Here is a 25899-nt window from a genome sequence, read left to right as displayed (position 1 = left end):
TAACTCAGAATAATCTCGGCAGCCACCTATCATTGAAATAAAGGAACCACATCCAGTTTGGCTTTCTGGAGCCCAAGGAACAATATTCTACTCATTTGTTGGTTCATATCTATATTCTCTTTTGCATCTCTCCCATATACTTCTTCAAAAACCTTTCTCTGATTCTGGATGCTGCTACTCCTTGAGTTAGCACTCTCATTTTAGTTACCAAAGTTTGTCGAAGTTGAGTACACACTTGCTGCCTGCTGGACTCTTCCTCCTGCCCCTCTCTCAGCTATCAGGCAAGAATAAGTAAATTTCTTTTACACTCTCTTCTTTCTCTGTGACCCAAATAAAGGACTTGACTCTGCAAAATGTTTCTGCTGTTTTCCTGAAATTGCTCCAGGCCTTGTTTTCCTTTGTGTGACCTTTCTTGACTTCACTGATTTTTGGGCCTTGGCATATCTTCTCTCTTTTCCATCCTGTTCTAAACCATCTCTTTTCTCTCACTTTCTCTCAACAAGCTCATTTACAGACATGGCTTTACTATGACCTCCAATAGTACAAACTTTAGTCTTCTGTGCTAACTGATACCTCTGAATTTAAGTCTATCCTTATAATATTTTCATGTGATAAATCAAACTCAACATGGTAGAAACTGAATTGGTTACACTGTGACATTTTCATGCAACTTGGACATCAATCATCTCTCTACCATTTAAGCTGAAAATTGTAAACTTTTACATCAATCCCACCATTAACCTAACCATTTCCTGAATGCTGGTAATTCTTTATCTCTACTAAACCTTCTGACTGATTTACTAAACTCCTGATGTCATAATTTGCAGTTGTGTATCAAATCCCCCCAAATAACTTTCAGAATTGCCTCTACTTCTGCATGCATCAATAAAATTGGGATGCAATTCCTGAATCTTTATATCTTGCTTTCTCATTGCTCTGCCTCTGGATTTGCTATTTTTAACATCTAGAATAGCATCATCTGGATCTGTTAATCACAACTGGTAAGACCCATGAAAAAATAGTGTCACAGATCATTGTTGGGAAAGCAGGAAAAAGACATCTTTTGATAAATACATTAAGGTCAAAAAGTTTTCATCCTTTTCTGATGTGCCTCTTTTATTCATGCATATTCTCATTTTTCTTGCTTTTACCTTCAAAACATAAGCTCACAGATAAAGTGCTCAGAATTTCAAGATGGTAAGAGTGGAGCATTTCCTAGTATCTGGCAAATATCATGTAACCCTTTTACTAATTACAATAAAAAATAAAAAAAAACAAAAAAACCCCAGATTTATCTGAATGCCAAAAAAAAGTGGAGCATTTAACTCAGGAAAAGGTAGCACCATGATCCAGTGCTGGAATCATATGCCCATGAAACCAGATTGCTTCACCTCCCCTTTTTCATAATCTCAATAATTTATTTTTAAATTTAATTTAATTTTGTTGGTATGCAGAGGGGTTAACAGTTACATAAGTAAGGTAATGAGTACATTCTTAATTCTGCTCACTTCCCAAAAGCAAAGAAAAGGATGACTCTGCTAGGTGATTATGCAGTGTCTACATACAGGGCCTCTGCTCTGCCTTACCCCAAAGATGGGCATGGAAGTTGCTCCTAGGATTTTGGAAATTTCTCTGAGAACCCTTCCTATCTCTTATTAGCTTCCTAAATGCAAGTGCTATGTATTCATCAATTCTGAAATAGAGTGCATTAGTTGTGTATAATTACTGCTTAATAAATGTTGGAAACAAATAAGGGAACAATTTAAAGCATACTATTATTTTTGAGACTACAGTTAGAAATTCCCTGAACTGCATTCTTTATTCAGTACAACATTCTCCATTAAAACTCAACTTCTCCAGGGGAATCAGCACTATTTTATTATTTTTCGAATTTAATCTTATATTGATTTTTTTCCACCTGCCAGTCCTGGGGCTTGACCTTAGGGCCTGAGTGTGGTCCTTGGGCTTTCTCAAGGCTGTAGCTCTATCACTTGAGCCACAGCACCACTTCCAGCTTTTTCTATGTATGTGGTACCAAGAAATCAAACTCCAGTGCTTGTGCATGGTAGTCAAGCACTCTACCACTAGGCCAAACACCCAGTCCCTATATTGATCTTTTAAAAGTCATCACTTTTAGAAATTTATTACTACTGTTGCTGTTGTTGTTTTTATGTCCTGGTATGAGGGCTTGAACTCAGGACCTTAAACTCTCAATTGGCTTTTTCACTCAAGGCTTGACTTCTGTGGTTTTGATGGTCAATTGGAAATAAGAGTCTCTATGGACTTTGCTGCCCAGCCTGGTTTCAAATCACATTCCCAGATCCCAGATTCTTTTGAGTAGCTAGGATTACAGGCCTGAGTCACTAGTCTCCACCATACTTTAGAAATTATAATTGGAATTCTATAATTGATAATTCTATAGTTTAACATGTATACATCAGTATGGAACATTTTGATATATATCGATATTTTTAAAATGATTAGGTGAAACACAATTTCGATGGAAAAATGCCTTTAGAAATATTTTCTAGATACTTTAGCTACAATAATTAACCTACATGATGTTGTTATAATGGACTTTAGAAAATTCTGTGTGTTTAAATAGGTTGTCAATGATCTAAATGGAACTGCTTTGATTCAAGAGTGAATCATTGTGAGAACCTTAAATTTCCTACACTGACTGAGTACTACAAGCCCTCCAAGATGCTGTCTAATCCACACACTTCCCACAGACACGTGTCACTAGCTTCCCATGTTTTTTGAGTTAAAAATCGAAAAAGTTCACTTGTGCTTGGTGGGGAGGGGATAAGTTGCTTTTGAAAAAGTAGAATTAATTCAAACAGTAAAAAATTAATCAAAAAAATTCACCACAGACACTGCATCACTAAGAAAGCCAGTAACTTTACTGAATTGTCTGCAAAATACAAATTATACCTTATTTCCAGCAGGAGAAACTCTTGAAAATTTCCCACTTTTAATTCACTACAGACAGCTGAATTAAGTCCCTTGAGATACACAGATGTGGTTTAACTTAGTTATAACATCTTGTCATCTAGTGGCGACAAAGTCCAGCTTATGCCGCTGTGAGCCTCTATTTGAGTATTTGTTGCAAATGCTTGTATGCCCTCATTTACAAGCTATTTTAATTATTGTCATGTAATGGAAACAAGTCCCCAGAAAAAAGAAAAAGGAAAAATGATACAGCAAACCATCTGAAGCAATCCAAGTCCTATGCCTACAGTCTATGTGCTCCAACAACAATATACCGATACTGCATTCAAACCCACAACACAATCCATCCCTTAAGCTGACCTCTCTGAATTAAACTGAGGTATGATTCAATTTGAGGTATGAACAGGGAAGGCAAAAATGCAATACCCGATTATGAATATAACCAAAATGGACAAATTGAATGTAGAAGATATGTGGCTTGGATTGCTCCACATCTTTGGTTAAAACATATTAAGAAAAGCCTTTAATTACATCTGTAGTCTGAAGCACTCTAACAGACACCAGTATTCCAGCAATCTTCAAGATCTGTAGTGGCAGGAAATTAACGCCGTACAAATGACGACATCACAGCAGATGGTACAAATGAGAACAGATGAAGTATTCCATGCTTAGGCAACAGCCTTTATTGAGGGTTCAAGTGGCTGCTTCTTTAAAAAAAAGTTGTTGTTTTTTTTTTAAAGAAAGAAATACAAAGCATTTACTCTCTGGAAAAACAAACAAGAGGGATAAAGGGGTGGGCTGGCAAAAATGCTATTTCTAAGGTAAAAGATGGACAAGTAGGAAAAACAAATACATAGAGAAGTGTGAGAGGGCAGACATTCTTTTTAAAAAGTGTATTGGCTTTTTAAAAATTCTCACTTTAGTTAACCATTAAATGATCTAAGGATGACAAATAGTTTTCATATTCATCATTACAAAACGTTAAATTCCACCTTTGAGAAAAAATAAGCCATTTTCCTAAAAAACACAATTTTTTTAAAAAGGTTGAAATGAACAGCCTCTACACACCAATGCATACAATATACAAGTTGTACAGCTTGCGTATATTGTGACACTGTTACCAGTATTTAAGCTTAGGAATTACCAAAATCTTTTCAAATAGGATTAGCTAGAACAATACTTGCAGCTGTGTAAAATGCCACTTAAGGTTCTCTTGCTTGCAATGAAGGATGTTGTCTCACGTATTACTCTAGGACAGGTAAAGTAAAATAATAATCCCTCAGGGCTCTGCCCTAAACTCCTGGATACAAAGGGTTTATTGTAATAAAAACCACACTAGCTTTGTAAATACAATAAATGATTAAATTACAGAAAGGCATAAGGGTAAAAATAGACAGTGTTTACAGAAAGTGACCGATCACAATCAAAATTGTGCTTCTTCTCATTAAATCATCTTTAAAAATTCTTAAGATTATCCCTTCGCTATCTTGCTACCACTTCATATAAATTCAATAGTGGGAACAAGAGATGACTGGCATCCATGTTCGGTGATTCTGTTCTCTTCATGTTCTTAAAAAAAAAAAACCTATTGTCAGAACTGCTATAAATAGCCAAGGCTTCTGCTGGTACGTTAGCTTACTTTTTCTTGAGCATTAGAGATTCACCCTTTCTTTGTTGCTGAGGCAAATTGCAGGTTAAAAAATTAATATGGCTATTTGTTCATATTTTCATATAATGACCCACCCACTGATAATGTTCTATTCCTATTGATCAATGGAAGTGTTTGGAAATGACAAGGAACATTTGTGATATGTTTGCATATTTAATACACATCGAGTGGTAAGAATGATTTGGAAGGATGGCATCATATCTATGGTGAAAAACTGGATTTCTTGTCTGTTTTTTCCCTCAATGTGTGTATGTGCACAGGAGTGTGAGTGTGCCTGATTTTAGGGATTATCTGTTTTCCCCTGCATAAATGCTGATCTAATTAGGTTCCATGGATACCTTTAATCATGGGATATACATATATATATATATGAAATAGTTGATTGTTTTGTTTTTAGTATATAAAACATTAGTACAAGGCAGGTTGCATCTAAAATGCAACCAAAGGTGCATTGTGGTCTAATTATGGATTGCAGGTCAAGTTAAGAAAAATATAGCCCCGTTTATAAGGCCTTTTGGCTTCTGCCACCCAGCGGCAGCCTTTTACAATGAGAAACACATAGCAACTATGCAAGTAAAGGAAAATGAAACTGGATACAACTGTTCTACACATGATATAGCAGTGCTGATACTACTGTCTTCTTTGCTGTGTATGTCAGTGTGTACAATTTGAAGATGAAATCGACAGATCTTCACATTCCAAGAGAAGGAAATCATTCCTAGACTGAAATATCCTTTAAACAATATATATTCATTTTTCTTTATGGCACTCACTTTTTTTACAGGGTCTGAAAATTATTCCCTTATAGACGAATATTAGACAAGAGTTATACTTTCTTGAAAATTTTTAAAAAAAGGGACATAGAGAGGTTCTTTAATGGGATTTCTTGAAATGGCTATTAAATCTCTTTATTGAAGAAAAAAATAGATGACATACATGCTTTATGCAGAAGTGACATTTGGGGGTCCTGACACACTGGAATTGTTCAACAGTCTTATAATGCTGACAAGATGGTTAAGGGTCAGTTAAAATAATTAAAAGTCGATGACAAGCAACTATCCCTTTACCTGCTTCTTTCTTTTCTAGCACCCAATCTTTCACATTTTTCTTCTGCGGGAATTTTTAACTTAGTCACCAAGGAAACTCCATATCACTTGTTTCTAGGGCCATATTTTCAGGACTTGTTCTCTGAGCATTGTTTGTTACTCTGGGCATATTTCTAAGAAGCATACCAAATTCTAGGCTTAAAACCCAACCATATTAATTTAGGATATGGGAACAGTAGGATATGCACTTACTGAATTCCAAGATGCATGGTGAAATGCTGAGATCAGAAAGGGGCCCTGTATTAGATAAAAATGCAAATGAAACAAAAATTGGATGAAAGAAACTAATTAGTATATACAATGGATGTCAGTTGGCCTGATAAATTGCTCATGTTTTCAAAACAATTTAGGGAGTGATATGTTCTAGCAGCCCCACAGGTTATCCTTTTGATAGCTGACCTTGAACTTATAAAATGTATGCAGAGTAAAAGAAATCAGAAAGAAAATAGTTACTCGAATGTGCAGCTGCACAAATATACCCCCTCCCATGATTAAGATAACAAAACTTCTGCTATTACCATAATATTATATATATTAGAAAGCTATACACAAGCATGTTAATTTCACAGATTTTTAAAAGATTCTTAATATTTTATATAATTAGAAATACACATTTCAAAAACAAAACTTCTACAAAGAGAAAACATTTATCTTGGTTAGCAAAGCATGGAGTTCTTCATGGCTTAGGGTAGTGCTTTCTATACAAAAAGTCCTTTTTGGTTTTTTTTTACAGGACTGTTTAAAATATTAGCGAAGCTATCAAGGGGGGAAAACACATTTTGGCTTAAGTAAACTACAAAAAGCCACAAATGCTTTGCAAACTCTGTCTTACCTTTTATATGAAAATAAGCAAAATGTAATGTACATATTTTTATATTTTATTTAATAAGAGATGCAGACCCAAATTCATTTATTTATTTAAATATGTTAGCTCTCAAACTCCACATTTCTTCTTTTAAATTAAATAGGTATGGTCCTCTTTTAATGGTCTTTGATCCTTGTTCATGAGTGCCATACGCCAATGATAGGCCTGCAGGTTTGTGAGCGTGAGCGGCCTGTTTCTAACGTTTACCAATGGCCACCCATTTCCGGGTCTGTCCAGACTTCTATACATTTTTCTATATGTTGCATAACAGCTGCTCTCTCTTTCAGTAAAGATCTGCCGCTTTTGGCAAATGTTTCCTTTTGTTTATTTACATGTAAATAACGTTGAACCTGCAACATGACACTATCTATTGTAACATACATTTTGCAAAGGAGCACAACAGTGAAAAGAAGTTAGCCTTAAAATCTATTTTGTACAAGTGTTCTGTTGTACAACTCAAGTGCTAAGCTTATCTCAGCATTTCTGTTTATCTTTATACTGTATTACTGAGGCAATTTAAAAGTACTTTTACAAAACAGAGTACCTGACTTTTTTTTTTTTCCACACACGGCACATATAATGCATATCGACCCCCCTTCCCCATTAAGGTATAGCACACACACACACTGCAAGAAAAAAAAAAACTATTAAGTAATAATGTGATCATGTTGCCCATCCTTCAGAGAGCCGCATGCGCTTGACTGAGGGACTTTCCCTTTCGTCCGGCGAAGGTCTGGTGAGTCCAATGGGGGAGTGGAATTCGTTCCGGTGATCCTCTCGGTCGCTCCCATCATAGGAACTGCTACAGCTGCTCAAGCTGTCAACAGGAGATCTCCCCGCCTCGTGGCGCGTGTGTTGTGGGTATCTCGAAGGGGTGGTGGTACGGTCTCTAGGAGGAGAAACAGGTTCTGACTTGATGTTGAGGCTTTGAGTAGAAGGCAGGGAGAGATTTGAACTCTGAGATAAATGAGTGCTAGTGCAAGCTCTGTAGGAGGAAAGGAAACCCAGTTACAGATGGAGGAGGCCTGGAGGCCCCAGAAACTCACAATTACATAACACATCAGCTTAAAGACTTGCATAGACACCAGAGCATGCCCAGAGCAAGGGGATATGCTGGGAAGCACTTGGGAACACGGCTGCCTCAGAGCGATGCAGGATGCCTTTGTTGATTTGTTTGGTTGTAATTACAGTGCTTAATTGGTCCAGGACTCATGAATCCTATCTCGAGTCTCTGACAGGCATCTTAAATATAAAGGTTATTGTTTCAGAAAGGTTTAAGTCATCATGCTAAAATAGCATCCTTTGCGTTCATGAAATGTCTCCCTGTGATAGTTCCATTAATTTTTTTTTCTGTCTTTAGATACAGTACTTAGCTTTGAGTTAGATCTTTCGTGTTTTTGCTAGTGTTTGAGAATTATTTGGGGCTTATTACCCATATAAAAATTTACCTCCAACAAATGAGCACCTACAAAAGGAGGTACACAGTCTTCTGAGAAAGTGCAGAGTTCAAATGATTGGAACCCAACAAATAATACACAATACCCTGTACTCATGCAAATGCATGTTTAGAGAGGAAGACAGGGAAGGGGAGAAGGAGATGGAAAATCATCTACAGAAATTTGAAGTACTGATTTAAAGACAGATTATTTTGTTCCACTAAAGTACATAGATTATCTTCAGCCTTCGCTGTCACATAGGAAGATAGGAAGTAGACATTATTTTTCACAATTCTCTCATTTTCCTATTGCTAGACAGTATTACTGGAAGGGCACTTGGCAGTTCAGTTCTCTTATTTATAATTGGCACTAAGATATGGATCTGGTATCATTAAAGGGATTGATGAATCTGGTCTTTTTGTGGGTGTGACTAAGAATGGAGTACAATGTTTACAAATCCTCATTTATTCCCAGAGAATTAAATGTATCCCTATTCCCAATTGTGAGAGAATTTAGATACTTCAAATGATATACAGAAAAGCACCAAAGCCCTTAGGTGTTCAGGAACAATTACAATCATTTCATCAGGATAAAGTGTGGTCATGTTGCTGGCATCAGTCTTCAGATGCTTTTGGTTGTGCTTGTATTTGGATTGTCCTGATACTCATGGCTACGGATAACATGACTTAACCATACTGTCAAGAGACTAGAACAATCTTTTCACTGAGGAACATTTATGGAAAAGAATCCTGACACACCTGTTCTAAACAAGGGAAAGGAAGCCTCTGTTAATGCATGTAAGTGTGCTGTTTTTTTTTTTTTCCCAAGGGAAATGCTAGATGACATGAATGATGACATTATGGGCAGAGGAGAATGGGCATACATTTAAGAGGAAACAAGAGAGCAATTTGAGATTGGTGGTTTTGGAGATGCAGTACAGGTCAAGATGCATAGAGATATAAAATTAGTTTGAAATCACTTTATCTAGGGGGTAATGTTTTATACAAAAGCACCACCTACTGGTAAAGAACTACTTTCGTTCTCTTATTAATAGAGGTGCCAATGTAAAAGAATAACATAAAGGAAAATAATTTGTTTCTTTAAAAGCCTTTCTTTACTTTTCTGATCTTGTAGAATTAAGGCAGTTTTCATATATATATATATATATATATATATATATATATATCTCAAGATTTCACATTGAGTGTATGCCCTTTTCAATCTGCTGTTTATATCTCAAACTATTTAATAGTTTATTATTTTACAGTCTATATTAGTTTACTAATTTCCTAAGAGTTTTAATTAAATAATCTTCAAAGGGATATCAAAATGGAGGACAGAGAAGCATCTGTATTTCAAAAGGATCCATAATGGGTGAAATTTTTGATTTTGGTTCAGAGTTACTTAATGATTCATTTTGATGTTAGAGAAAATCATTTTTTGATTTCTGGAAGAAAGAATTTTCCTCACTCTGTATAACAAAGACTATCTCACCAAAATTTAATTGAACAATCCTACGCAATAGTTTAATAATTGATGTAAATTAAGACATTAAAGTAATATGGCATATCAATAAATACTTTTATTTTCTTTTGACATACCAATTGTGTTATCATAGTCAGGATGACATAAAATATTTAGAAAATTGAGATGGAGCAGATAGTTTTTCTAAATAAATCAAGTAAAACCCATATAATAAAGATGATTCTTTAATAATTTTTAGAAGGTGCACTCTCCACTTATTGTTTCATCTCCCAATGTCAAGTGTTTGTGTAGGGTTAGCCCTATCTCTTCTCCATTCAGGAGCTTTCCTATGACTAGAACAACCATAGTTTGTTCTATTGGGTGGGATTACATTTGCCATTGAAAGTATACAGACATTTTAGTTCTGAAGATTAAAATGACAATGATAAATTGTAAGTGTTATCTGAGGCTCAACTTCCTTACAGTATAATGCAGAATATAAAATAGAGTGGCTAGTCTCTGTTACCAAAAGAAATACTTTTTTTTTGGGAAAGAAATAGTAGTAAAATCTTTACATACGCTAGATTCAGATACAAGATCTACTTGTACTCCTTGTCTACAGGTAGGATGACTTGTTTTGTGACCAAATATCAACAAAGATAATTGTGAGATATTTTCTACATGTGGATAAGCACAGCAGAGCTAGGCAGGAAGTCAGGAATCAGGTATGAACGTTGTTTGCTTTGAATTCTGTACTCAAGTTTTCATCTACTATAGACACATTGAGAAAACACCTTTCTATCTCCCAAAATATTCAGAATTCAAGCATGACTAAATAGTTTTATTGTAGATTCTTCCAGCCTCCTCTTGGAAGTTAGGCTATCAAGCTAGTTATAATTCTCCATAATATGTACTGAACACTTTCATCAATAAAGACAAGGAGTGGGAATGCTTCCAGAAAACACTGACTGCTTTTTTAAGTTAAAAAAGAAAATACAAAACATGACCATCACTTTTTGAAAGCTGCTCTACCGTGACAGTTTATTCAATGAGAAATAAATTTATACTGTTTACCTAACTTTTTTTTAACTGTAGAGGCAGGTACTAGATAATCTTTAGAACATAGCTTTTGTAGGATAAAATAGATACCTTTCTGTGGACAAAATAGGATCTGTCCTACTTGTGCAACTTAAGAGAAAGAATTTTAGGAATAATATCTACTGGGAATATAATAATATCTGGAAATATTATCTACTTTGGTGGAATAAAAATCTCTTCTATTCTTTGATTCCTGTTGTATTCATTAAGAATGAACACAAAACAGAAATCTCTGAAACAATATGGACTTGGAAAATTGACACTAAAGAATTAAGGTGGCTCATGTAATTTATTTTATATAAATATTGCAACTTGAGCTTTTCTTTAACAACAGTTTACTTCTGTACATGGGAGACTCTATCTGAAGGATTTGAAGGAACTTTCAAAAATTTGCCATGTGGGTGTATAGGAGAGACAAGGAGAGGATTGTTGCGTAGTGAAGAGGAGAGGAGAGAAAGAGGGAGAGGAGAAGGAGAAGGAAAAGGAGGGAAGGGAAAAAGGAAGGGAAGTAATATAAAGACTGAAGGAGTCATCCTTTCCATTTGTGGTATAAGGAAAGTGATGACATGCATAAACTGAGAGTGTTAAATTATACACAATGGGATTCAGTGCTGAGAGAAATAGGAACAAGTTCTTCATTCTTGGCTGTTGTGCTCAGCATCTTTCTAGTACAGTACTGTTTTTTTTTTCACTTACAGAAGCTTCTAGAAAGGGTAGTAAGGAACCAATCTCCTCATGTAATAGAAAAGTCTTTTTAAAAACTATAGTACAGCTAAAGCATGTATATAAATTTGTATCCATAAGTAAAAATTCAAATAATTGGATGCTATTGGAAAACAAAAGAAAGCCACATTTGGATTAAATAATATGGCTTTTGACATGGATACTTCCTAGGGAAATTTAGTATAATAATAGATGAATTTCGTGAAAGTAAGAAATAAGCAGTTGCATTAACATTGACAAAAAGCAGGTACAGTGGATTCACTGCTCAGGTATTGCAGTAAAACATTGTATGTATACACTAAATTTGCACAGATGACATTATATAGTAATAATTACCTAAAATTTACTATGTTAAGGTCTGACTGGAGAGATACTGCACAAGAAATGTATATGTCTGAAAAGAAACTTTTGTTGTTAACTGACAATATAGTTTAAAAATTAATGAGTGTGTGTGTGTGTGTGTGTGCGCGCGCGCGCGCACATGTGTATGTGTGTGCGTGTGCTGGAGATTGAGTTCAGGGCCTTGCATATCATTTGACTTTCTCACTCAAGGTAGGTACTCTACCATTTGAGCCATATCACCACGTCATCTTTTTGCTGGCTAACTGGAGACAAGTCTCAAGATTTTCCTGCCTGGGCTGGATTCAAACTTCAATCCTCAGATATCAGCCTCCTGAATACCTAGAATTGCTGGCGTGAGCCACCCATGCCCAGCCATTAGTGGTCTTTCAAGAAAGCAGGAAAACAATGTCTTGTGAATTTGTTTTTATTAATTTTACAAAAGGCTAGATTTGCAATGATGCAGTGATTCAGGTGTGGACAAGTACCAGTGATGAGTGGGGGGAAGAAGCATAATCATGTTGTATCAAAACTACCTGAAAACTAATTGGAGAGAGAAGATCAGAGGAGGAATGACTGAGAAATGAAATTCAGATATCATCCAGCAGCTTTTGCTCTAAATAATGGGCTGTTCTCATCCTCACAAATGTGAAACTACACTAAAAGCCAAGAAAAATGACCATAATCCATCATGGATATAGTCTTTACTATAGTGGATTGAGACAGTGGAAAAGCAGAAGTGGGATAAGTATGTAAAATCTTTCTAAATTATGAAGACTTATTTTGAAATATTTTATAAACCCTATTATTTTCTTTTAAGATTAACTGTTGTTTTGAAATTATTGAGCTTAAATCCATATCCTAAGTTTAAGACTTACTTTTTTAAAAACTGTTTTTATAAGAAGTAATGTTAATTATGCATTTAGGGTATTTTAAAATTTGGAAGATTCTGCAGATGGCAGATTAATATCATTTCTATGCAGGCATATCTCAAAGCTACCACAAGGGGGCAGAGAGATACATTCTTTTGACCAGTAAACAACAAAAATTACTCCTTTGCCTAAATTTAATAATGAGTGTTGCATATTTAGTTTGTACTTATTTATTTAGTTTAATAATATATAAACATACAACTATGTTATAAATTCATAAAGTATGCAAGGAATTGAAGAAGTCAGTCTTAGGGACATTATGTTCACACGTGCAAACTGGTTTATATTAAGTAAGATTTTTTGAGATTTCAAAAGCTTAAAGAACTAATAACTGCAAATGCTGCTACTTGAACTGTGTGTAAACATAACTGAAGAAAAACTCTACCATGGCCAACAGTGGAAATAAATGACCTAAACACCAGGAAGAAAAATGCATCTGTCATAATGGATATAGTAGTTGAGTTACTTGAGAAATGTCGGTCTGAACATTTCTTTCATATTCCTACCAGGTCGAATTCTACACCTTCTCACTGCATTGAAGCACAGGAAAAGGCTGCCATTTGTCATTTAAAAACACATTCTACCATCATGCGATGAAAAAAAGTCATGTTGCTTACCCCAACTGGCTGAGGGCGGATGGTGGCATGTTATGTAGGTGTTGTTGTTGCCAGCCAGTTACTGAACCAAGATGGAGAGCGCTGGCAGTATTAAACCCAGACAGGGACTGAAGATCTGCACTACTCAGAGAGTACTCTAAATGAGAGATAAAGGCAAGGAGAGGAAATGGTTCATTAGAAAACTCGTAAATGCTCAACAAGGTGGAAAGATTTTCAAGTTCTACAATTGTCTTGACACTGATCAACCTTTTCAGTCATCAGGGGTAGTTTTAATTCAAAAGGGATTATATCATTCACCAAAGGTAAGTGTTCAACGTAAGTTTTGAATTGCAATAACACAGAATTCATTGTACTACCATCTCCTAGTATAGCCACAGTTCATGATCTAGAAATGCTCTTTATAAATACGAAGAGAGTGAGTCTTATTGCCTTAAAGAATGAACAGCTGAATTTCCTTGAAAATGCTCTTCTATTTTGAACTCAGGTGGGGCAAATCAATCTTTGTTTTTTTTTATTGGGCAATCATTCTTACAGTCATTTAAGGAAGAAAAATGTGAATATTCATTTTATCTGAATAAGGGATAGGTCATGAATGGCTCAGTGTGTTCTGGACCCCACAGGCACCAGACTGTGCTTTCTAATAGGAAAAAGACAGTACCTTTAACTCTTGCTTTACAAAAATAATTATTTAATGTAGCATTTGCCCTCAGCAAATCTACTCACCGGTACCATAGGTTGTTGAAATGGCTGATGGATATCCTCCCATTCCTTGTCCTGGTAGAGTAGGAGTTGCTACGGAAACCACTGGGGTAGCCAATGACTGAGCAGACTGGGAGTTATTTATCCTTTGATTCTTTTAAAGTAAATAAAAAGATATTACTGATGACATTTTTTAAAAAGTTAATATTAGTTTCAGTGTTAGTTTCTCACATAAAGAAATAACTTGGTACAAGGCTCATGAAATTAATCATTTAACATGTGTCTCTATGAACTCTGCCAACCCTATCATTTACAATCCTTCAAGAGACCAGCTGTTGCTATAGTAACCCATTACATCAGTATCTCCTAGGCAACTGAACTAGTAACAAGTACCATAGCTTTATTATGGGTAAAAAACAGACTATGTTGAGAACTGATGAAATATGTATACTGTACTTCCATTGTTTCAGTTTTTATTCAAATGCAAATTAAATAAAAATTAAAATCAACCATAGTGGGTTTTCTATTCAACTCTATATAGAGACAGGTAAGGGTTGTGTTATATTGTGACCAGCAGGTGGTGCTCTCACCACTTCCTTCAGATTCTTCTAAACTCCAAAAAGATGGGAAAGCACTAATTCCTGTATTTAACTTCCTATGGAAAGGAGATTAAAATCACAGCATTTTAAATCTCAGAAAAAGAAATACTGTGCCTTTTTTAAATAATAAGCATTTTTGTCCATTTTCATTTTACTGTAAATTGTTAAAATATTTAAGGCATGACCTCCAGCTACAGAGGCTGGCTAGAGAAAATAGTTCTTTCCCTTTGTAGATGATATTAGAAATTGATAATATTTAAACATTATCAATGTGGACACATTATGATCAGGTTCAAAACTTTTAATTTTGTCAGAACTGTTGCTACCACTTATAAGAGAAGCTTTGGAGATTTCCTTGTACATGTGATTTAAGAAAAGTGTTTTTCTACCACTTACCAAAAGCAGGTCGACATCCTCAGACTGAGAGCATGGGGAAGGAGTTTTAATAATTAGTGTCTGTAAATATTTATAATTGGGAAAAATCTTTTCAACCAAAGAAAAAGCGTCTTTTGATAGATACACAGTTTAAGCAGTTTTAAAGCCCAGATTCTAAAGATAACTCCTTACAAAAGAATTCTTTGTTTCCCTTAATGAGGTGTTTGTCTTAAATGTGAAGACAACCTATCCAGTTTTCAGTGCAGGTCAGTGTCTCAGTGTTCATTATTTTATCACCACATTTTGAAAAAAATAAAAAAAAAATAAAAAGGACTATACTTTGAAACTCCACTTATGGGAGGAGGGGGGAGTCATACCTGATTGCCAGAGACTCGCTCAACCATTCAAAAAGACATCAGTTTCAAAGGACTTGGACTAAATCTGCCTGCTATACATGGCCCACACTGCTTGGCTGTAAACCTATTGGAGGTTTTATTTATTAGACACAGCCTTCTCCAAAAGGACCATAGCATATTATGTGATATTTTTGGTTGATATTCAAAATTAATCTGCACTGTGCCATTGTAAACTAATCAGCCCACAGGACCGGTTTACCCTGCAGTTTGCCACACAGCAGAAAAATCTTTTTAAAAAAGAAGAAAAAAGGAATGTGTTTGCAGCATGATCTAAATTTGTCTACTGAATCTCAGTTTTGAAGGTTTCCACCCTTAAAGACAGTTAATTTGGAGAGGAGTGATAAAAGCCTTTGTTGTTGTATGTGGTTCCACACATTTCTTTTCATTTCTGGCATACAGACTCACGACAGAAAAATATAGGGCCTGAGGCTATAATATATAGAGATATATTTGAATCCATATTTTGTATCTCTTTACTCCTTTTATGTATATTTCCAGTCATCTTTGTATCAGTTCATATTTCATTATATGAATAAATATTTCATGTCTGACTGTCTTTTTCATAGAGCTGGTGATTAAACTGGGGGCTTTCTATCAATAGTAGAGCATTAGGTAAGTGCTCTACCATTGAGCTACAATACCACAACTTGTTTTTGATATAAAATATAACATACAGCCTTCCTTTTCTAGAATTTTAACTCAGTTTGCTTTAGAAAGCTATTGTATATGCAAAGATGAACTGAGTTGTACAGAGGCATATGATATATTAGATATATCAGATATTAACCTACTTTTTTCATTTTATTTTTTATTTTCAAGGTAACGTACAGAGGGGTTACAGTTACATTAATCACGTAGTAGGTGCATTACTTCTCACATACTGATACCCCTTCTTATGGACATTAACCTACTTCTAAGAAAGAAACTGAAATTAGTAACAGAGTTCCTTTCAGAATTATGGAAAGTATTTTTCATTATCAGTATCTTGATGCCATAAATGTGCTCATATTGTAAAAACATTATATTATGAAGTACCTCATTATTACTCTGCTTAGGGATTTCAGATTTCATCAAGTATATAATTTGGTTATTTTTTAAACTATAAATTGGAAGAATTAGAGGGAAATGTTCTCCTTGTTTTAGGATGACAGTTTCACAGAGGAGCACAGAGGAGTTTGTGTGTGTGTGTGTGTGTGTGTGTGTGTGTGTGTGTGTGTGTGTGTTTTAACACAGAAAAAGGAAGTGAAAACAAACTACAGAAATAATGTTAAATACAAGTCCCATTGATCACACTGATGATACTATTAGTAATAGTTTTAGTTTTCTGGAAGATCTTAAGTAACTCATAAATTTAGACAGACACTGAAATAGATGTAGAGATACAAGAATACAATCAATTTCAAATGTCATTCTGCCTTACCACTGATGGCATTGTATTCTTGCTGCCAGGTGGAATAAGAACTCGGAGATCTGGTTTACGGTTGTTCATTCCTAAATTCATAGGGGGAGGAGATTTTGCTTGCATATTCTTGTTCAAGTTACCAGGTGAGACCAGCAGACCTGGTGAGTTTCGGGGGTTGCCATATCCATTCCCTGTTAACACAAAACAATGGCAAAACTCAGTGAGATATAGAGACTCAGAACATTTTTCCAATGAATATATGCCATGCCAGATGCTGGTAGTTTATGCTTGTAATCTTAGCTACTTAGGAAGTTGAAATCTGAGGATCTCAGTTTGAAGTCAGCACAGACTTAGGAAAGCCTAAAAGCTGGAAGAAAAAAATGTGGCTCAAGTGGCAGAGCAACAGCCTTGAGCAAAAAAACCCTAATTTGAGTCCCAATACAGACAGATAGACAGACAGACAGACGCACACATACATACACACACGACACACTAGATTACACGACAAGAATAAACATAAAAGCTTAACACTAGGACACAGCACACACACACAAATAGTATTTAATATTGTTCCTGAAGATTAAATAATTCTTATAAGGAGAGAGTGAATATATATTAACATTCTCAGAAATCACCATTTTTTCTTTCCTATTAAAAAGATTCAGGAAGACATTCAGATAGTCATCCATGCTCTAAGAAAAGCACACAATTGGTCTTGTATTTTAATTGACTAGTTTGTGGAAGCCTGGCTGGGGTGACTCACTTTTTCAGTTTGTTGGTTTGGGTTTTATTCTGTGTGTCTGTGTGTCACTAGATGAAAAAAGGGCAAAACATGAAGGCTGTAATTTCAAGGACATGGAGGAGGAGGAGAGGGCAGGCACACACATTGTGCTGGTTAGGTCCTTTCTCTGAGTGAATTTTTCCTCCAGTTTTTCTTGTATATGGTTTGCCCTCCTTGCCAAGTTCAGTGTTTAGTCTTGACACTCTGCACAATTTCCTGCTCACCTAGATATTCAAAAAGCAACACTTGTGTGTGGATACTGGGAAAGGGCAAAGGAGGGATTGCCAGAACACAGTCAGGAACACTAAGAGGAGCCTGCTGAAAAGAGAAGCAATGAAAAGGGAAAGACCTGGGAAAACACAGAAGTTGGTGTGTGCAGACCCTGAAATCCAGGCTAAACACCGTTAGGTTTATATGGTAGACATGTAGACACAACAAGGTTTCAGCGAAAAGAAAGAATGCAGGCCTCTAGCTGACCAGAGATCCCCTGGCACTGGGACTCCAGAAACAGGAAGGACTGATGTTATGGACCATTTGGGGAACTATTTCCATGGCTAGAGATAGAGATAAGGAGAAATCATGGAGGCAAAGCACTGGTATCTATCCAAAAAAACTTATGGGGACATTTTTTGAATGAAGATATATTGGGAACGTTCAGCAAAAAGTGTATTTCTTTTTCATATCCAACTCATTTGCCTGGCTCATTTTACATATGCATAAAAATCTAGCAATGATTATCTAACAAGGGAACATAAGATTAAATCTCACAATTGGAAGATGCACAACTATTTCCCAGTTAGGAACATAAATACCCTCAAAAACGTGTCAAATAGAAGTAATTTCTTAAGAAAGATTCATTGAATTTGAATATGTTACTCCTTTGTAATAAAACTTCAAGAAAACTGGCTACATTGTAGCCACCTAGCATGTCAAAAAGCTAAAATTATCTATTATAGTTAATTTATATAATGTATGGTGATATACCTATAGCATAAAAAATTTATATCTATAGTACATAAATATGAAATAGCAGAGACTATTCACAGAAAAAATTCTTGTTGAAGAAAAATGCTCAGAGTTTTCTATTTAACCTGTTTTTACAGAATCTTTATTATGGCTATGCTAGGGGCTCAGTCGGAACTGATAGGTTTTACTGGATTAAAAAAAAGAATAAAAAATTAAAAAAAAACAAAAGACAAGGTTTCCAACAAGATTCCTGTCAGTTAATTTTCAGATGGATATACTGGGTATATGTGTCACTTATGTATTAAGCTTGTGTGAGGTCTGGTTTCAATAAACAATCAAATGGAAAATTAGCTAAGTAATTTCAAAAGAAGAAGAAAAAAGGTCAGTTACACAGTGCAATGAAGCCTGAACAGAAAAGAAGCTCAAACCCCAGGTCAGTAGATCTGATACTGGTTTTGCATGGAGGAGTTACTTTGCTAAAAGGAAGTAAAACGCATTTCACACAATGTGTTGTGATACAAGCACTTAGCTAGTGTGAAAAGATGGAAATGCTTTGTGGAAACTACGAAAAGTTTTTTTAAAAATATTTTTTCTACAGTAAACTGAGAAATTCCAAGAGTCTATGTCTTTGTGTCTTATAATTCCAATAATAATTTTGGGGAACAGGAGGGAGAGAGAGAGAAACAAACAGACACACATAGATTTTCATTAAAAAAAAAAAGATTTAAAAGGCATTCTGTTTCTCTCCTGAAATATTTCCTGCTATTTGGAAATGATGCCATTTTAGAAGAATAGTTACATATTTCAAAGTGTTCACACACTGTATATAAAATATTTTGAACCATGATGACACTTCTTAAATTCATATTTTTAGAGCTTCAAGTTATTTTTAAGAACAAATAAATCCAGCTTTTTACGAGTGAATTTCTGCTGTTTTTAGCATGTCAGGCCAGCTAGCATTTTGGAGCCGTATAATAACCATTTCTGTTTCCAGCCACCAAATTGTTATTCTTTTGGCATAATATAGATTCAGGAATGCAAGACTGGGGATCCTAAACCAGTGATATAGAAACCTATCATTTGGAAATCAATGATGAATACATGCGTGTGGTTTACTGCTAAGAAGAGCCTGCATTTAAGCCGACTGGGAGACCGCAACCGCCTCCTCACTCAGAATGCTGCGGCCTGTGTGGGGGCTGCTGTCCCAGCTTAAGATAAATTCACCAGAGAGCATGGCCAAATTTAAACTCAGGGGTCTGGGAGGCGGGAAACACCATCTCCCAACAGCCTTCTAATATACAAATTCAGCCTTTCTTCATGCTACGTTTTAAAATTATCCTCTCCTTTGGACAGTTATCAATGTAGACGTGACTCTATGTGATGTTACAGTTGCCCGACCACTTAAAAGCACAAAAATTATAAAGCATGAGAGAATGTATTTCCTGATTATAGATTATAAGAAAATGAGGCACAAACCAAACTTTAGGAGTCAACTGAAGCTTTTCAGAGTTTCATGAGATGAAAATATTGTCTCACGTAAAACAATACTAGTTCTCTTGACATTACTTCTATGTAGGAAAACAGAATCTCTTTGGGTTATATGTTGTCAACAATCTTATGAAAATTAGTCTGAATATTCAGGATTTCAAAAACAGTGTTAGGTGAAATTATTTCTCTCCCCTTAACTTGCAAACATTTACTGCTTTTTCTTCTTTCTTTTTCCTCTTTTTTATTGACTCCTATTTTAAGAAGTTGTAAATTCAAAGAACATATTCCTGGCATAAGATATTATGAGGAAGGCATCTTGTCTCACAGAACCCAATAGAGCATGTAAGTGTCTTTGAGTATATAGCTCTAAAACTTTTATTTGGATGTTTAGGCATTATGAATCTTTTCATTTGTTATTTTTTTCTTTTCCAGGATTTCCAACTATAAATATAAACATATATAAACATATAATGTGTGTGTATGCACACTTGCGTGTGTGTGTGTGTGTGTGTGTGTGTGTATGTATGTGTGTGTGCCAACCCTGGGACTTGAACTCAGGTTCTTGGCACTGTTCCTGAACCTTTTCACAAATATACCTCTACACCACTTGAGCCATAGCTATACTTCTAGCTTTTTGGTGGTTAATTGGAGATAAGAGTCTCTTGGACCTTATTGTTCATGCTGGCTTTGAACCCCAGGCTTCATCTCAATTGCCTTCATCACTCAGCTGACACATACAACTAAAGCACATAAGCTAGTTTTGAAGAATTATGATGGATTCTTTCATCAGCAAAATCTTTTCTTTAATTCCCTAGACTGCTAACATTGATCATTTCCTCCTATGTCTCTATAGCAAAAAAGATAAATCTTCCTGTCTCTATCATTACTGTCATGCTTCTTCTGGAGATTTTTGTCTCTGGTAACCACATCTTTCAATATTACCTCATCGGGTCTTTTTTTTTTTTTTTTTTTTTGCCAGTCCTGGGCTTGAGCTCAGGGCCTGAGCACTGTCCTTGGACTTTCTCAAGGCTAGAATTCTACCACTTGAGCCTCAGCACCACTTCTGGCTTTTTTTCTATGTATGTGGTACCAAGGAATCGAACCCTGGTCTTCGTGCATGCTAGGCAAGCACTCTAGTCTAGGCCAAACTCCCAGTCCCTCATTGGGTCTTCTTGAGTCTAGTTGAATCACTCTTCTTAAAACGCTGAAGAAGCACTATAGGATGAGTTAAGCTTCTTGAGGATACAGTCAAACTTTTGTGCACATGAGTGATACTAATCAACTTACCAGGTGAAGTCTTTATAAATTGTCACTTCCAGTGGCTTCCTTTTGTCATATACTGTATGACACAGTTGGGTCAGTGTCCTGCTTGGCTCTCAGTTATCTCTAGTTGACCCACTCTATCTAACTAACCTAATTTCTAATGCTATGGCCAGGCCTATGGTCTTCTGAATACACCAGAGTCTTTGCTCTAACAGTTCAGTAACTGTCAGTATTCACTTTCCTGTTTAATTCAAATTTGTCCTTTAAGGATCAACCATAGTCCCAAAGCTTTCATGATGCTTTTCAGATGACTTTAACCCACACTGAACTCTCTCTCCTCTAAACCTTACTGCAGTTATAGGCTATGACACTGAACAACTGTTCTTTAAATGTTTTTGAGGGCTTGGGTAACATATATAAACCACACTAGAAAATTAGGAATTATTCAAGAGTAGCACAAAAAGTTTAGTTACTGGAAAAATATGAAGTGAGAACTTAAAATGTAATGAGTTCAACAATTTAACAATTGTGAGTTTCTCTTCTTTATGCTACTTGGAAAAAAATTTCTGCTTTCAATAATGATTGTACATTGGTGGCCATGTAAACTACTGGCACAAACTGCTTACCGAGCAGATAATATAAAAATCAGCTTTTCATGCAAGCGCTCACCTACTAAATTTGTTTATAGAGTGTTCAATGAGTCTTTTTTTTTGCCTGTCATATCTATTAATCTTTTCACAGCACATTACCTACCTACAAGTGGGAACATCAAATAAGGCAGAAATTTTCCCTCATGAAAATGAAAACTTTAAGCTGGCACAGATTCTTCCACATAGACAAGTTTTTAGTGTCATAGTTTGAATTAAGATAATTCTCCACAACAATTTACTAATACAAAGCTTTCCCTCAAAAGGCAAAGCAGCATGAAATCCTAGGAAAAGGAATGGTAGGGGAATAACAAGAGCGAATGACAAGACACCAGTGGCTCATGGCTGTATATAAGGGACTGAGATTGTTGGCAGTTTGACACAAGTCCAGGAAGAAAAATGTTCCTGAGATCTCTTCTCAACCAATAAAGAACCAGAGGTGGTGGTGTGTGTCTATTATACTTACTAATGGGAAATTTAATATAAGTTGATTGCACATAAGCCTATATAACCAGGAAGGAAGTGCAACTGCATTGGAAAAACTAACCAGTAAATTCAGGGATGGAGGTATGGCCCACTTCCAAAGCTAGAGGTCCTGAGTTCAAACGCAATACTTCTAAGAAAGTGAGAGAGAGGGGCAAGGGCTAGATGGCTAGTGGCTCACATTTGTAACCTTAGCCACTTGAGAAGAGGGCATTGGGTAGATCTCTGTTCAAAACCAGACTGGACAAAAAAGTTCAGAAAATCATATCTCAACAGAAAAAGCTGGGTGTGGTGTTGTGCAACTGTCATTCAAGATACAACAGGAAGCTGAGATAGGGTTGTGGTCCAAGCCTGCCTTGGCAAAAATAAGACCCTAATCTAAAAAATAACTGGGACAAAAGGGCTAGAGGTGTGGCTGAAGCTGTAGACCTCTTGCCTAGCGACTTAGGATACACCTGCTAAAGGATGCATATGAAAGTGAGTTGGAGTGGGGCAATAGATATAGAAAGGGTTATTCACATGGTAGTCAGTTGTTTTGAACAAAGGAGGGTAAAATGGGTAAATTAAGGTTCTCTTTTTGTCACTATTAAGTTCCTTTGAACCCCCATGGAGCTTAATTCTCCTTAGTATAAAAATTATTTCATTATGTGAGAAAAGGCTAAAAGGCTAAAAGTAGTCTGAATCAGAGATGCTCAAATAATCACCTGAGTTCAACTTGTCAACATGATCATATGGAATGATGATGAATAATATCAAAAAGAGAAAGCATTAGATAGAATTATTTACTAATGATATTAACACTGTCTAGCATACATATTACCTGCCCCACACTGTACCCTAAACCAAGTAACTGCTATGCAAGTATTTGATATTAGACACAGGCACAAAAGGACCTTTAGTTGTCAGAAGGATACCTCTGGGGGATACCAAAAGTATCTGTGTATCATCAGTGAAATAATATGAAGATCAAAGAGACATCAGCTGGTAGATGCACAATGTAAATCAAGCAATGTGTCCTTGCCCTAAATTATACTGCATTGAGCCTTAAAACTGATCATGTTATGAGATTTGAAAGCCTTCTGTGTTTTGACTGATTCTAAAATTACATGATTACAAGGAAGACATGAAATTAATGATGGTTGAGACCAGCAAAGGAGACTCCAAGCTTCTCCTAAGGGGCAGGTGATACCGAAGTTTAAAGGACACTTTCCCCAGTCAATGTGGGAGTCTTAAAAAGCAATATGGAGGCTAGGTATGAAGTTCATGGAAGAGTGCTTACCTACCATGAAGTCCTAATTCAATGAAAACACAAGTGAAACAACACAAAACAACACAGTCTAGGCACTCTGGTTCAGAATACACTGAGCCTATAAAGACATACAGAGTAGTGATGTGTTAAACCATACTTCTGTCCTATTGGGCAAACATCTACAATACATGTTTCAAATGACTAGGAAATATTTATGCGATTGCATTAAATTGGAAAAATGAAGTGTGTTGGAACTGGTTTGAGAAAAGGTAAAGGAGGATAAGGGAGAGCAGCAGGACTGAATATGACTGGGGGACACTTTGTTCAAATATGGACATGGCAAAATAATGCCTCTTGTACAAAAAATTGATGCTAATAAAATGTGGAGAATAAACAAATAAATCCACAAATAAATAGGAAACATTGGGGCTAACAACATTAAATATCAGAGTAGCTATTTTTTTGGGGGGAGAGAGGAATCCTGGGGCTTGGACTCAGGGTGGTCTCCAGCTGTTTGTGCTCAAGGTAAGTACTATACCACATGAGCTCCAGCCTCGCTCTTGGCTTTTTGGTCGTTAACTGGAGAGGAGCACATGGCGTTTCAAGCTGACTTTGAATCACAGTCCTTAGATTTCAGCCTGCTGGATAGTTAGGATTATGAGTATGAGCTACCAGCACCTGGCCCAGTCAACTTTTAAAAGCAGACTGCATAAAATTTTGGTTAAAAATCTTCTCATGACTATGTATGCAGAAGGTAAAGATGTAAAGACCACCTTCTATCAGAAGTACTCAGCTATAGAAAAATATTTAGTATTACTATATTTTTTTAGTATTTTGTGGTATGTTTGTATCTGAAATCCAATCTTTAATATACAGGCATGAACCTGTTTTGAGTAGTAATTTGTTAATGGTATCTAGTTTGAGCATTAAGGTGAATGGAAGCTGTATCTTCCACTTATAGATTTCTTGCTTTTATTTCAGCAAATGTTTTTCCTATTGAGAGGGGCGTGTGTGTGTGTGTGTGTGTGTGTGTGTGTGTGTGTGTGTGTGTGTGTTATTTTGGTGCTGGTGTTTGAACCTATGATCTCACATCTCCAAGGGTATACTCTATCACTGAGCTTCCAGACCTCAATTTCCTGTACTTGAATTGCTAAATATCACATGTTGTATATAGAATGATGCTGTTATTCATCAATTAATTTAGCATGTGACTTACAAGGCTTTAAGATTACAAGTTAGTTCCTAACAAGGATATTTATGCCTCAAATAATACACCTTGGCAAAGAAAATGACTTTAAATTACAAAATTTAAGTTGCTAATACTCCCTGTAGGTTACTGAAAATGATACTCATAACTATTCTTTTGGGTGACCTTCTAGACAGCAGTCGTATTCACAACACCCTGAGTGCCTGAAATCTTGTCAGCAATGATAAAAACTGTTACTCAATGGTTATAAATCATGATGTCCTTTCCCTTCCCTTCCCTTCCCTTCCCTTCCCTTCCCTTCCCTTCCCTCCCCTCCCCTCCCCTCCCCTTCCCTCCCCTCCCCTCCCCTTCCCTCCTCTCCCCTCCCCTCCCCTCCCCTCCCCTCTTCTCTCTCTGTGGAAAGGGAATCATTTTCATCGGGGTAGCTCTAAGAGAAAAGACAACCACAAAACATTTGGGGGTCAGAAATCTTGGAATGATGAAAATTTCAGTACGTTTAACATGGAGTGGGATAAATCAGATTATCTGATTCTTAGCCTACTGATTACAGATTCTTTCATACAAAGCCAGGTTTCCATCATACCTGGGGGTTTCTTAGGGGAATACTATAATAGCGTATAATAAAGAAATGCCTGTGAAATGTCTCTAGTTTTTTTTGTCATGTTCTTTGAAAAATACCCCAAGATATACAAAAGCCAAAACTATTCTTAGATGTACCAGTTTTGGTGCAGCAGACATTCTATCTGACCATGTCCCCTGATGTTTGACAGGACTTTATGAAATTCACATCTAACTTAATTGCCTTGAATGTTTCTTGGCTTTTTATGAATGATATTTTGTGAAACTGACAGTCTATCTGATGACTGGATCTTGAACTTTGAACACCTTGAACATACTATGAACTTTACATTATGAAGCAGAAACATACACACACACACACACACACACACACACACACACCACACATTACTCTGCGATGATTGAAAACCAGACACTGTTTTTTGTTCACAAACTTCACTCGTATTTGTCCTAGCAGTCAGTTGGGTGGGGCACTGTAACCAACTTTTGATAAAATAACTGAGGTTTGGGTGACTTCTGTGATAAGACTGCGGTCACCCTGTGT

At 36.0% G+C, this 25899-nt stretch overlaps 1 protein-coding gene across 13 annotated transcripts in view; it reads right to left on the bottom strand.

Annotated features, from left to right (window-relative positions):
• Positions 1 to 2881: 2881 nt before the first annotated feature.
• The window catches only part of Mef2c (myocyte enhancer factor 2C), a 158949-nt gene continuing 135931 nt past the window's right edge, over positions 2882 to 25899 (bottom strand). For 9 of the 13 annotated variants that reach the window (XM_090331652.1, XM_090331655.1, XM_090331650.1 and 6 more), the window contains 5 exons: positions 16711 to 16883; positions 14896 to 14919; positions 13925 to 14054; positions 13202 to 13337; positions 2882 to 7577 (listed from right to left, as the gene is read on the bottom strand). In XM_090331652.1, the coding sequence (XP_090187778.1) occupies positions 7256 to 7577; positions 13202 to 13337; positions 13925 to 14054; positions 14896 to 14919; positions 16711 to 16883 (785 nt within the window). In that variant the 3' untranslated portion in view covers positions 2882 to 7255. The remainder of the gene's footprint in view (positions 7578 to 13201; positions 13338 to 13924; positions 14055 to 14895; positions 14920 to 16710; positions 16884 to 25899) is intronic. The other 4 variants (XM_090331663.1, XM_090331660.1, XM_090331661.1 and 1 more) reach the window with 3 other exon arrangements.

Source organism: Megascapheus bottae, chromosome 4 (genome assembly GCF_031878675.1).
Source record: "Megascapheus bottae isolate mThoBot1 chromosome 4, mThoBot2.hap1, whole genome shotgun sequence".
Classification (NCBI taxonomy): Eukaryota; Metazoa; Chordata; class Mammalia; order Rodentia; family Geomyidae; genus Megascapheus; species Megascapheus bottae.
Note: the sequence above shows the minus strand (reverse complement) of the source record. Positions and strands in the feature narration are given on the sequence as shown.